Below are 12,402 nucleotides of genomic sequence, written 5' to 3' on the forward strand. Positions count from 1 at the left end.
ACAAGTTGGATCTACAGATTTACAAATTTCCTCAATTCTTGTTTGTCTGAGAAAGTTTTTATTTTTTCTTGTCTTTTGAAGGATAGTGTCACAGCATACAGGATTCTAGATTGGTGTTTTTATCTTTCGATATTAAATATTTCACTCTCTTTTCTTCTTACTAGTATGGTTTTTGAGAAAAAGTCACATACAGTCCTTATTTTTGCTCCTCCATAAGAAAAATGTCTTCCTTCTGGCTTTTTTCAGGATTTTTTCCCTTGGTTTTCTTTGAATATGGCATGCCTAGCTGTGATGAATTGGGCATTTATCCTGCTTGGCCTTCTGTGAGCTTCCTGGATCTGTGGTTTGGTGTCTGACACTAATCTGGGGCTGTTCTTAGTCACTGTTGGTTCAAATATTGCTTCTGTTTCTTTTTCTCTTTTCCTTCTGGTGTTCTCATTATGTATGTTAAACCTTATATAATTGCCTCATTATTCTTGGATATTTTGTTGTGATTTTTTTTTTTCAGGGTTGTTTTTTTCCCTCTTTGCTTTCAGTTTGGGGAGTTTCTGTTGTTGCATCCTCAAACTCAGAGGTTCTTTCCTCAGCTGTAGCTTATCTGCTAATGAGCCCATCAAAAGCATTCTTCATTTCTGGTAGTGTTTCTGATCCCTAACATTTGTTTTTTATTCTTTCTTAGAGTTTCCATCTCTCTGCTAACATTGTTCATCTATTTTTGTATGCTGTCTACTCTTTCCATTATGGTCCTTAACATTTTAATCATGGTTTAAAAAATACCTGGTCTGATATGTCCAACATTGTTATAGATGCCTCTGTGTTAACGCTTGTTGAGTCTTAATAAGTTGTATTTTTACCTTTTAGTATGCCTTGTAGGGTTTCCCTGGTGGCTCAGCTGGTGAAGAATCTGCCTGCAGTGTAGGAGACCTGGGTTTGATCCCTAGGTTGGGAAGATCCCCTGGAGAAGGGAATGACAACCCATGCCTTGTAAGTCATTGTTGAAAGATGGACATGATGTAGTGGGTAAAAGGAACTGTGGTGCGTAATAAGTGAAGTGAAGTGAAAGTTGCTTAGTTGTGTCCGACTCTTTGTGACCCCATGGACTATACAGTCCGTGGAATTCTCCAGGCCAGAATACTGGAGTGGGTAGACTTTCCCTTCTCCAGGGGATCTTCCCAACCCAGGGATCAAACCCAGGTTTCCCACATTGCAGGCAGATTCTTTACTTGTTGAGCCACAAGGAAAGCCCAAGCATACTGGAGTGGGTAGCCTATCCCTTCTCCAGTGGATCATCCCAGCCCAGGAATCGAACCAGGGTCTCCTACATTGCTGTTGGATTCTCTACCAACTGAGCTATCAGGGAAGCCCATGGTGAATAATAGGTGTTTAGTAAATGCAGTGGTAAGGTGAGGGGTGAGGGGAAGCATTTTCTAGCCCTATGATTAGGTCAATCAATGAGCCTGTGTCCTTGGACAGTGAATTTCAACAGTATTTCTCATCCCCTTCCCCTTCCCACTGTGGTACAAGTGTGCAAGAGGGGGCCGAGGTTAGGTATTTCCCTTCTCTCTTCTGATTAGAAACCCAACAGATTAGGCTCTGGGCTTCCCGGGTGGCTCAGCGGTAATGAGTCTGCCTGGCAATTCGGGAGACCTGGGTTTGATCCCTATGTCAGGAAGATGCCCTGGAGAAGGAAATGGCAATCCACTCCAGTATTCTTGCCTGGAGAATCTTATGAACAGAGGAGCCTGGTGGGCTGCAGTCTGTGGGGTCCCAAAGAGTTGGACCCAACTGAGCAACTGAGCAGCAACAATAAGATTAGGCTCTGGTAAGTTAGTTTCTTCTGCAGCCAGAGCTTTTTAGGAACAGAAGGCTCTGGCATATTTCTGAATGGTTCCTTTCCCCCTCTTTCTTCCAGAAGCACAGGGTGGGGATGGGGCTCTTCTCTGATTTCTACTGTGAAGATCTGGTAGAGCTGCTGCAGGTAAAACTCATGAACTATGGAGGCCCCTCATAACTGGGTCCCCATAAAGTTTTTAACTCTCAAACTTGTCCTCACTGAGCTGCCAGCAGTTCATCAATCACCATTCAGGTTTTCCTGTCCTGGCACTGGTTCCCACTGGGGCTTTCTTTTGTGGGTTTCTACTCCAGCAAAAACAAGACCGGGAGCTGACTGTGGCTCAGATCATGAACTCCTTATTGCCCAATTCAGACTTAAATTGAAGAAAGTGGGGAAAACCACTAGACCATTCAGGTATGACCTAAATCAAATCCCTTATGATTATACAGTGGAAGTGAGAAATAGATTTAAGGGACTAGATCTGATAGACAGAGTGCCTGAGAACTATGGACGGACGTTCGTGACATTGTACAGGATACAGGGATCAAGACCATCCCTAAGAAAAAGAAATGCAAAAAAGCAAAATGGCTGTCTGAGGAGGCCTTACAAATAGCTCTGAGAAGAAGAGAAGCGAAAAGCAAAGGAGAAAAGGAAAGATATACCCATTTGAATGCAGAGGTCCAAAGAATAGCAAGGAGAGATAAGAAAGTCTTCCTCAGAGATCAATGCAAAGAAATGGAGGAAAACAATAGAATACAAAAGACTAGCTGCTAAGTCACTTCAGTCGTGTGCGACTCTGCGACCCCATAGACGGCAGCCCACCAGGCTCCCCCGTCCCTGGGATTCTCCAGGCAAGAACACTGGAGTGGGTTGCCATTTCCTTCTCCAATGCAGGAAAGTGAAAAGTGAAAGTGAAGTCACTCAGTCGTGTCTGACTCTTAGCGACCCCATGGACTGCAGCCTACCAGGCTCCTCCATCCATGGGATTTTCCAGGCAAGAGTACTGGAGTGGGGTGCCATTGCCTTCTCCACAAAAGACTAGAGATCTCTTCAAAAAATTAGAGATACCAAAGGAACATTTCATGCAAAGATGGGCTCAATAAAGGACAGAAGTGGTATGGACCTAACAGAAGCAGAAGATATTAAGAAGAGGTTGCAATAATACACAGAAGAGCTGTACAAAAAAGATCTTCATGACCCAGATAATCACAATGGTGTGAACACTCACCTAGAGCCAGACATCCTGGAATGTGAAGTCAAGTGGGCCTTAGGAAGCATCACTACGAACAAAGCTAGTAGAGGTGATGGAATTTCAGTTGAGCTATTTCAAATCCTAAAAGATGATGCTGTGAAAGTGCTGCACTCAATATGCCAGCAAATTTGGAAAACTGAGCAGTGGCCACAGGACTGGAAAAGGTCAGTTTTCATTCCAATCCCAAAGAAGGGCAATGCCAAAGAATGCTCAAACACAATTGCACTCATCTCACATGCTGGTAAAGTAATGCTCAAAATTCTCCAAGCCAGGCTTCAGCAGTTTGGGAACTGTGAACTCCCAGATGATCAGGCTGGTTTTATTTATTTATTTATTTTTCAAGCTGGTTTTAGAAAAGGCAGAAGAACCAGAGATCAAATTGCCAACATCCACTGGATCATGGAAAAAGCAAGAGAGTTCCAGAAAAACATCTATTTCTGCTTTATTGACTATGCCAAAGCCTTTGACTGTGTGGATCACAATAAACTGTGGAAAATTCTGAAAGAGATGGGAATACCAGACCACCTGACCTGCCTCTTGAGAAACCTGTATGCAGCTTAGGAAGCAACAGTTAGAACTGGACATGGAACAACAGACTGGTTCCAAGTAGGAAAAGGAGGAGGTCGAGGCTGTATATTGTCACCCTGCTTATTTAACTTATATGCAAAGTGCATCATGAGAAACGCTGGGCTGGAAGAAGCACAGCTGGAATCAAGATTGCCGGGAGAAATATCAATAACCTCAGATATGCAGATGACACCACCCTTATGGCAAAAGTAAAGAAGAATTAAAGAGCCTCTTGATGAAAGTGAAAGAGGAAAGTGAAAAAGTTGGCTTAAAGCTCAACATTCAGAAAACGAAGATCATGGCATCTGGTTCTATCACTTCATGGCAAATAGATGGGGAAACAGTGGAAACAGTAGCTGACTTTACTTTTTTGCTCCAAAATCACTGCAGATGGTGACTGCAGCCATGAAATTAAAGACGCTTACTCCTTGGAAGGAAAGTTATGACCAACCTAGATAGCATATTCAAAAGCAGAGACATTACTTTGTCAACAAAGGTCCTTCTAGTCAAGGCTATGGTTTTTCCAGTATTCATGTATGGATATGAGAGTTGAACCATAAAGAAAGCTGAGCACTGAAGAATTGATGCTTTTAAAATGTATTGGAGAAGATTCTTGAGAGTCCCTTGGACAGCAAGAATATCAAACCACTCAATCCTAAAGAAAATCAGTCCTGAATATTCTTTGGAAGGACTGATGCTAAAGCTGAAACTCCAATACTTTGGCTACCTCATGCGAAGAGCTGACTCACTGGAAAAGACCCTAATGCTGGGAAAGATGGAGGGCGGGAGGAGAAGGGGATAACAGAGGATGAGATGGTTGGATGGCATCACCGACTCAGTGGACATGAGTTTCAGTAAACTCTGGGAGTTGGTGATGGACAGGGAGGCCTGGTGTGCTGTGGTTCATGGTGTTACAAAGAGTTGGACACAACTGAGCGACTGAACTGAACTCAAGTAAGTTGTGATTCTCTGTGTGTCTGTCTGTCTCTCTAGTTCTTAGAGCAGTAATTTGCCCTGTGGCCTCACATCTCTGCCTGGTTTAAGAAGAACTGTTGATTTTTTGGTTTGAAAAGTTTTTTACTTGTTAAGACAGAGTGGTGACTTCTAAGCTCTTTACCTGCTGGACCAGAAACTGCCTGTTATCTTCTTTTTACATATAAAGAAACCAAGGCACAAAGAAGTTTAATAATTTGATCAAGGCCTCCCAGCTGTGGTAGTGCCAGGATTTGAATCTCGGTGCTTTAGCTCAGGAATCTGTGCCCTTAACCATCATTGAGGGGAACAAGCAAGTTGGGCCAGTGGGGGAAGGAGAAATGTGTTTTCTTACCATGAGATCTTTCATATCTCCTAAGTTTACATTTTCTTTTGAATTTTTTTTTTTTTTTGGCCATGCCTTGTGGCATGCCATCTAGTTCCCAGATCAGGGATTGAACCCATGTCCCCTGCATTGGGAGCTCAAAGTCTTAACCACTAAGACCACCAGGGAAGTCATTACATTTTTTTCAAAACATTTTCTAAAACCGTGAAAGGAACATGTGCCAGAAGGGTTGGTTTGAAAATGATGATTACTATAACTTGAAGTAGATATAATAATTAAACATTTTAGAGTAAAGGGGGGAAAATTCACTCCTAAATCTACAATTTTTACAGATTACATTTCAGTCCTTGTCCATCTTTGTGAATATTATATGTGGGTATTATGTCCTCTTTTTCATTTAACATTGTACCATGGGAATTTCTCCCATGTTTCCATATCCTCTTTACAAAATCATATTTAATAGCTGTATAATAGCCTGTCTTGGCGATGTGCTATAATTTACAAAAGCATTCTTGTTTTCTTGACATTTGATAATTGATATTTTTTTTACAATGATAATGTTCCACAGTTGTTTCCCTTTCACTGAGTGATTTCATTTAGGATAGCCTCATAAAAGGAATTACTGGGTCAGTATATCTGGATAGATGTATAATTATCACCAATTTTTGTCATATTAATTTCTAGAAGGACTGTACCAATTATCTGGGCTTCCAGCATTGTATAATTATATCAAATATAATAATATAAAATGTTATATGTACATATATGGAAAATCTTTTAGATGCAAGGGTAGTGTCAAACTAAGAGACTGTAGAATAAGACCCCTTCCATCAGCTGAAACGTGGCTTATTCTCAGATTTAAGTTTATGTTACATGGGGCCTTGCATATAGGAGACATTCCATAGCATTTTTGTTTTTTGGATGTGGACCATTTTTAAAGTATTTATTGAAGTTGTTTCAATATTGCTTCTATTTTATGTTTTGGTTTTTTGGCCTTGAGGCATGTGGGATCTTAAGTCCCCAACCAGGGATCAAACCCGCACCCACTCCTTTAGAAGCTGAAGTCTTAACCACTGGACTGCCAGGGAAGTCCCCATAGATATTTATTGAATGGATGGATGAATGACATCCAAGTGATTTCTCCTAATTAACACTTAAAAAGCTAGTGACAAAGTCGAAATGATTTCCTGATTTAAGATATAGAGTTCTTTCTCCACGATAACTGCATTCTTACCCCATCCAGTCAACAGTTAACTGTATACTTAGTATATGAAAAGCATGGTCTGGAAGCTGAGGGTTCTGTGTTATCAGTAAACATAGTCCCAGTCCATCATGGTCCTCACAGTTTGACTGGGAAACTCACCTACTTCTCTGGACCAAATCCTCATTATAAAATGAAGATGCTGACCTCAGAAGTTCCCTTCAGCTTCTGGATTCAGTGATCTTCTCAAACTCTAAATTTCTTACTTCTGGATACTAAGACTCTAAGCATATTTTAAAGATCAATCTAAAAGGACTTTCTTGGTGGTCCAGTGGTTGAGAGTCGCTTGCCAAAGCAGGGGACACGGGTTCTAACCCTGATCTGGGAAGATTCCACATGCGGCAGAGCAACTAAACCTGCGTTTTCCACAATTACTGAGCTACCACAGAAGCCTGTGCACCCTGGAACTTGTGCTCTGAAGCAAGAGCAGCCACCGCAATGAGAAGCCCTCACCCCGAAGTTAGAGAAAGCCTGTGTGCAGCAATGAAGACCCAGTGCAGCCAAAAATAAATAAATAAATAAAAATATTTTTTTTTAATCTAGCTTTTTTTTTTTTTAAGAACAACCTAAAGAAACTAGTGATTCTGCGTAATGACAGAAAGTCTTCCTACTCCTCATTTGTTCTTTTGTTCGTCATTCTTTGAGCACATGCTAAACGTGAGCTACTATTTAGTTCTAGGAATAAGAAAGAAAAAAAAAGAGAGAAAGTCCTCTTCTCTTAAAACGTCTTGTCGTCTAAGATGGGAAAGCTCTCTGAAGAGGAGCAGTTTGGGAACAGCGGTACTTCACACAATGCTCGTATGTATGTGTGAGCGGGATGCACTTGTTCTGCCGTCAGGGAGGGGAAAGGCTCCCCTTTGCTCCTCTCTTGAGTTCTTGTGGCTAGACCAATCATAACATTGACACAAGACAGATTTACAGGAGAAAAAGAAAAATTTAATTTGTGTGCACAGAGGTCGCAGAGAAATGGAACCTAAGAAGTGGCCAAAGCAAATAGCCTTTTACTTTGTAGACAAAGAGCAATAAATCTGAGAGGGAGTGACAGGGCAAAGAAACAGGTTTGGGTGTTTAATTAGTAAGGAATTTAAGCAGAGTTTGGACTTGGGTAATGATTTAATGAAGAAATAACAAGTGTGCAGGCTTCTCGGCCCTGAATCCTGTCTCTGGTGATAACAATATCTTTCCAGCTCCCAGTACAAGAAGGGTACCTTTCATGTGGAAGATATATTTCCTGCTTTCAGGGATTCTAGAGAAGGTAAAGGTATCATTCTTTGCATTAGCTGTTCCTTAAGTAATTTTAATTCAAACTAATCATCATGCTATTGAAGCCTATTTTGGGCCCCAATACTACTATTCTGGGACTTCCCAGGTAGCATTAGGGGTAAAGAATCCAGCTTCCAGTGCAGGAGACATAAGAGAGGCGGGTTCAGTCCCTGGGTCAGGAAGATGATCGCCTGGAAGAAGGCATGGCAACCCACTCCAGTATTCTTGCCTGGAGAATCCCATGGACAGAGGAGCCTGGCGGGCTACAGCCCACAGTGTTGCAAAGAGTGGGGCACAACTGAAGCAACTTAGCACGCACTGCTATTCTAGCTAAAATGTAAATAAAATGGTCTCCAGTATTAAAGCAGAGAAAGGAACAGCTAACTTAGGCTTACCCTCTAATGCTCCCAGAAGCTAATGGGAATTATCACTGAATATTGAAGGTTTATCATGGGAAAAAATACTTGTATTTTTGTACTTGCCAACATCAAGATGAAAGAGGATGAATGGTAAACTCACCATTTCTCTTCTTCTACTTGCACTCCTACGGACTGGAACTTACTGGGTGCTTTATTTCCCCCTGTTTTCTCAGGTTCTTCAGCATCATCCACCTGAAGAAATAGCCACAAGTAGAGGTGCTCTATTTTAGTCATCTTTCTTGAAAAACAAAGTCTCATTTCATTAGAAACATCTGTAGTATTGCTGGAATGTTTGGTGATGCATTCAATCTTTGTGTATTTGATGAACAGCATCACTACATAATTAGCGTGCACTTTGACTCTGCTGATCTTAGTAAAATGCAGTTTTGTTCACTCCTAAGTTGCCCAATAAATGTCTGATTCCTGCAGAGATTTGTTAGGATGTACTTACTTGGGAGCACTGTATTAGGAGGAAGTACCTCATGGGATGGGCTTCCCTGATAGCTCAGATGCTAAAGAATCCACCTATAATGCAGGAGACCCTGGTTCGATCCCTGGGTTGGGAAGATCCTCTGGAAAAGGGATAGGCTACCCACTCCAGTATGCTTGGACTTCCCTTGTGGCTCAACTAGTAAAGAATCTACCTGCAATTAAGGAGACCTAGGTTGGGAATATCCCCTGGAGAAGGGAAAGGCTACCCACTCCAGTATTCTGGCCTGGAGAATTCCATGGACTACAGTCCATAGGTTCACAAAGAGTCAGACACGACTGAGCGACTTTCACTTTCACCTCATGGGATTGTGCTTTTTAAAGTTTTGAATTTGCACATAACAAAATAGAAAAGAAGGAAGAAATTTCACTTACTGTAGTTAGAATTGTTGATACTGGGATATTTAGCTATAAACTTATTAAGATAAACTCTAGAGTACTTCATTTTTTCCCCTTTAAATTAAGGAATTGGCTTTGGATATCACTTCATAGCTTCTAAATAGCTATGTGTATGTTATAATTCATATAGAAAATATATCTAAATATAACTGATAGCTTATGTGACAGATCAGACCCAACCCAAATATGAAACAAATTTTGTGACTATTCAGAGCAATTAGTTTTATTCATCTTTTTTCTTAGTAAATTATTTCTTTTCTAAATATAAAATTTAATGTAAGTCTTATAAAACTGAAACACAACTATGGAGTCTGAGAGCCACAACTAGTGAAGTCCATGTGCCTAAAGTCCGTGCTCTGCAACAAGAGAAGCCACTGCAATGAGAAGCCCACGCTTTGCAACTAGAGAAAGCCCACATGCAGCAACAATGACCCAGTATAACCATAAAAAACAAAAAACACCAGGATGCTCCACGCCCTAAGAAAAGGAGAAAGAAAGGAAGCAGAGGTCCGAGGATGGGAGAGGAGGCTGCTGTTTCCTGTTCTAGGCTGGCCCCCACATCCAGACGCATAGCTTATTTGCATCAAAGTGTTGTAATCTTCTTAAGCTTTAGTCATTGCCAGTAAATTTATCTCTGACTTTAATCCCCTTAGATCCAAATATTGACAAATGTCACCTCTCTCATATAGTGTGTGGGGTAATCTATTTAAACTTTTGAAGAGACACTTAAAATTTTGAAATATGTTGCAGGATTAATTAAATCTCTTTCCTGAAAAAAAACTAAGAACGCCCATGGCGGATGGTACAATTTTAGCATTGTTTGGATAATCATCATCTTAAAGGAGGATGGGCTTCCGTGGTGGCTCAGCTGGTAAAGAATCCTCCTGAAATTTGAGAAACCTGGGTTTAATCCCTGGGTTGGGAAGATCCCCTGGAGAAGGGAACAGATACCTACTCCAGGATTCTGGCCTGGAGAACAGTATAGTCCATGGCGTCATAAAGGGTCAGACCCCACCGTGTGACTTTCACTTCCCTTCAAGTTACTATCACTGTTACTTTTTTGCTCATCCCCTGGTGGCTCAGATGGTAAAGAATCTGCCTGCAATGCAGGAGACATGGGGTTGATCCCTGGATTGGGAAGATCCCCTGGAGGAGGAAATGGCAACCCAGTCCAGTATTCTTGCTTGGGAAATATGGACAGAGGAGCCTGGAAGGCTACAGTCCATAGGGTGGCAAAGAGTCCGACACAACTGAGTGACTAACACTTAAAGGAGGATAATACTAAGAATAACAACTAAGCCCAATATGTATTGACCCTTAGCATGCCAGGCACTATGCTTGAACGTTACATATATTGTACCCATCAGTTTCTATTATAACCTATGAAGTACCAGTGCAACAGCAACTATCATTATTCTTATTTTCCACATGAGGAAACTAAGTGATTGGCCTAGGTTCACACAGGTTGTGAAGTAAATGATTATAATGCTAACTATTAGATATAGATTAAATTTAAAATGTTGGAAAAGATTTGAGAATTCTGACCCTAAAAAGGTAAACTAGGAGAAGGAGTCCGAGGACTTAGTAATAATCTCACGTATTTGAGGGATTCAGATTTAAGTTGGATTGCAGTGTAATGAAATTTGATGACTATTTTGTAGCCTAAATTGTAGTTTACTTGTTCCATCGCTAAGTCATGTCCGATTCTTTGTAACCCCATGGACTGCAGCACACCAGGCTTCCCTGTATTCCACTATCTTCTGGACTTTGTTCGTGTCCATTGAGTCAGTGATGCTATCTAATCATCTCATCCTCTGGCACCCTCTTTTCCTTTTGCCTTCTATTATTATTCTTCATCAAAGAAGCTGCATCACGTGGTCACACTAAATGTGAAGGTGAGGGATCTTCCTGATGCTCCAGTGGTTAAGACTTCAAGCTGCCAATGTAGGGGCATGGGTTTGATCCCTGGTCAGGGAACTAAGATCCCATGTGCCATGTGGCATAGCCAGAAGATAAAAAAAATAAACTAATTAAAAATAAATGTGAAGGTACAATCTAGGCTCTGTCAACACAAGATGTGTGACTTTGGGTTCTCATTTCTGGGGTAGAGGTGATCACACCACCTATACCAGAAGGCTGCTGTAGGGGCTGGATGAGACAACCACGTAAAGCATGCAGTCCTCTCATATAATTTCTGTAGCTGTGAACAAAGATTCGAAGAAGAGCAAGAACAATTCTTTGGCTCACTAAAATATCCAGATATTCAAGAAGCAGTGCAGTCTCTGAAACAAAGTCTTTGTTCTCAATATTTTTTATGAATTTCAGAATAGTTCCATCTTACTGGCTAATAATGATAATAATACAAGTTGGATGTCATATAGTGCATGAATGCTTTATAATTTGGAGAGTTACTGAACTAACCAGCGGACCTAGGAGGTGATAAAGATAGAAGCTTTTAAACAAAATGAACAATAAGACTGATAAATAATTACCTTTAAATTATATTGTTAAGTGAAAAAAAAAGGCAAGATATAGACTAGTGAGAGGTATATGCTGCTAATATTTGGGTTAAAAAAAAAAGGGTATAAATAAAACATGTGGTTGACTATGTGCAAAATAGGGCTTCCCTAGTAGCTCAGCTGGTGAAGAATCTGCCTGTGATGCAAGAGGCCCCAGTTCGATTCCTGGGTCAGGAAGATCACCTGGAGAAGGGATAGGCTACCCACTTCAGTGTTCTTGGGCTTCCCTGATGGCTCAGACAGTAAAGAATCCGCCTGCAATGCCTGAGACGTGGGTTCAATCCCTGGGTTGGGAGGATTCCCTGGAGGAGGGCATGGCAACCCACTCCAGTATTCTTTCCTGGAGAATCCCCATGGACAGAGGAGTCTGGTGGACTATAGTCCACAAGGTCACAAAGAATCAGACATGTCTGAGCGACTAAGCACGTGTGCAAAATAACCCTGCAGGGAGATGCAAATATTGGTAATATTAATTTTCTCCAGAAAGGAGAACAGACTGGCTATTCCTTCTCCCCTGGAGAAGGAAATGGCAACCCAGTCTACTATTCTGGCCTGAGAAATCCCATGGACAGAGGAGCCTGGCTGGCTATAGTCCATGGGGTTGCAAAGAGTTGGACACGACTTAGCAACTAAATGAACAGCAAAATGGACAGAATATAAAATTCTCCATATTAACCTGTTTTAAGTGTCCATTTCCAGTGGCATTAAGTACATCCACATTGTTGCACCACCAGCAGCATTATCCATCCCTAGAATCTTATTTCATCATCCCTAACTGAAACCCTCACAAAAAGCTGCATTCTGTAAACTCAGTCCTCCAAATAACCCTAGGTGGGCTATATTAGAAAACAGACTCCGGAAGATGAAATAATTTGCCTGGGACAACACAGAGGAGGGACCTCTGCTCTTCCCCACTCCTCAAAATCCTCTGGGCGATGGGAGGGAATCAGCTCCTGGAATGTCGTTGGGGTGAGGGTGGGTGGAGGCTGGCTCCAGACCCTGGCCTCCTGCTAGGTCATCTGGTCCCAAGCCACCAGTGCTACAAGTTCTTTTAGGAAACTTGACAACTCGTGCCATGGTA

The 12,402-nt window shown here is 41.5% G+C and overlaps 1 protein-coding gene and 1 long non-coding RNA gene across 21 annotated transcripts in view; one reads left to right on the forward strand and one right to left on the reverse strand.

The window, feature by feature from the left end:
• Positions 1–12,402, reverse strand: part of DLGAP1 (DLG associated protein 1) — a 782,615-nt gene that overhangs the window by 41,633 nt on the left and 728,580 nt on the right. For all 20 annotated transcript variants that reach the window (XM_059880829.1, XM_059880830.1, XM_059880827.1 and 17 more), the window contains one exon: positions 8,015–8,106. In XM_059880829.1, coding sequence (XP_059736812.1) covers positions 8,015–8,106 — 92 coding nt within the window. The remainder of the gene's footprint in view (positions 1–8,014; positions 8,107–12,402) is intronic.
• LOC112444209 (uncharacterized) overlaps positions 1–12,402 on the forward strand; it is a 32,242-nt gene that overhangs the window by 16,921 nt on the left and 2,919 nt on the right. The window lies entirely within an intron of this gene.

The sequence above is a fragment of the Bos taurus genome, chromosome 24 (genome assembly GCF_002263795.3).
Source record: "Bos taurus isolate L1 Dominette 01449 registration number 42190680 breed Hereford chromosome 24, ARS-UCD2.0, whole genome shotgun sequence".
Lineage (NCBI taxonomy): Eukaryota > Metazoa > Chordata > Mammalia > Artiodactyla > Bovidae > Bos > Bos taurus.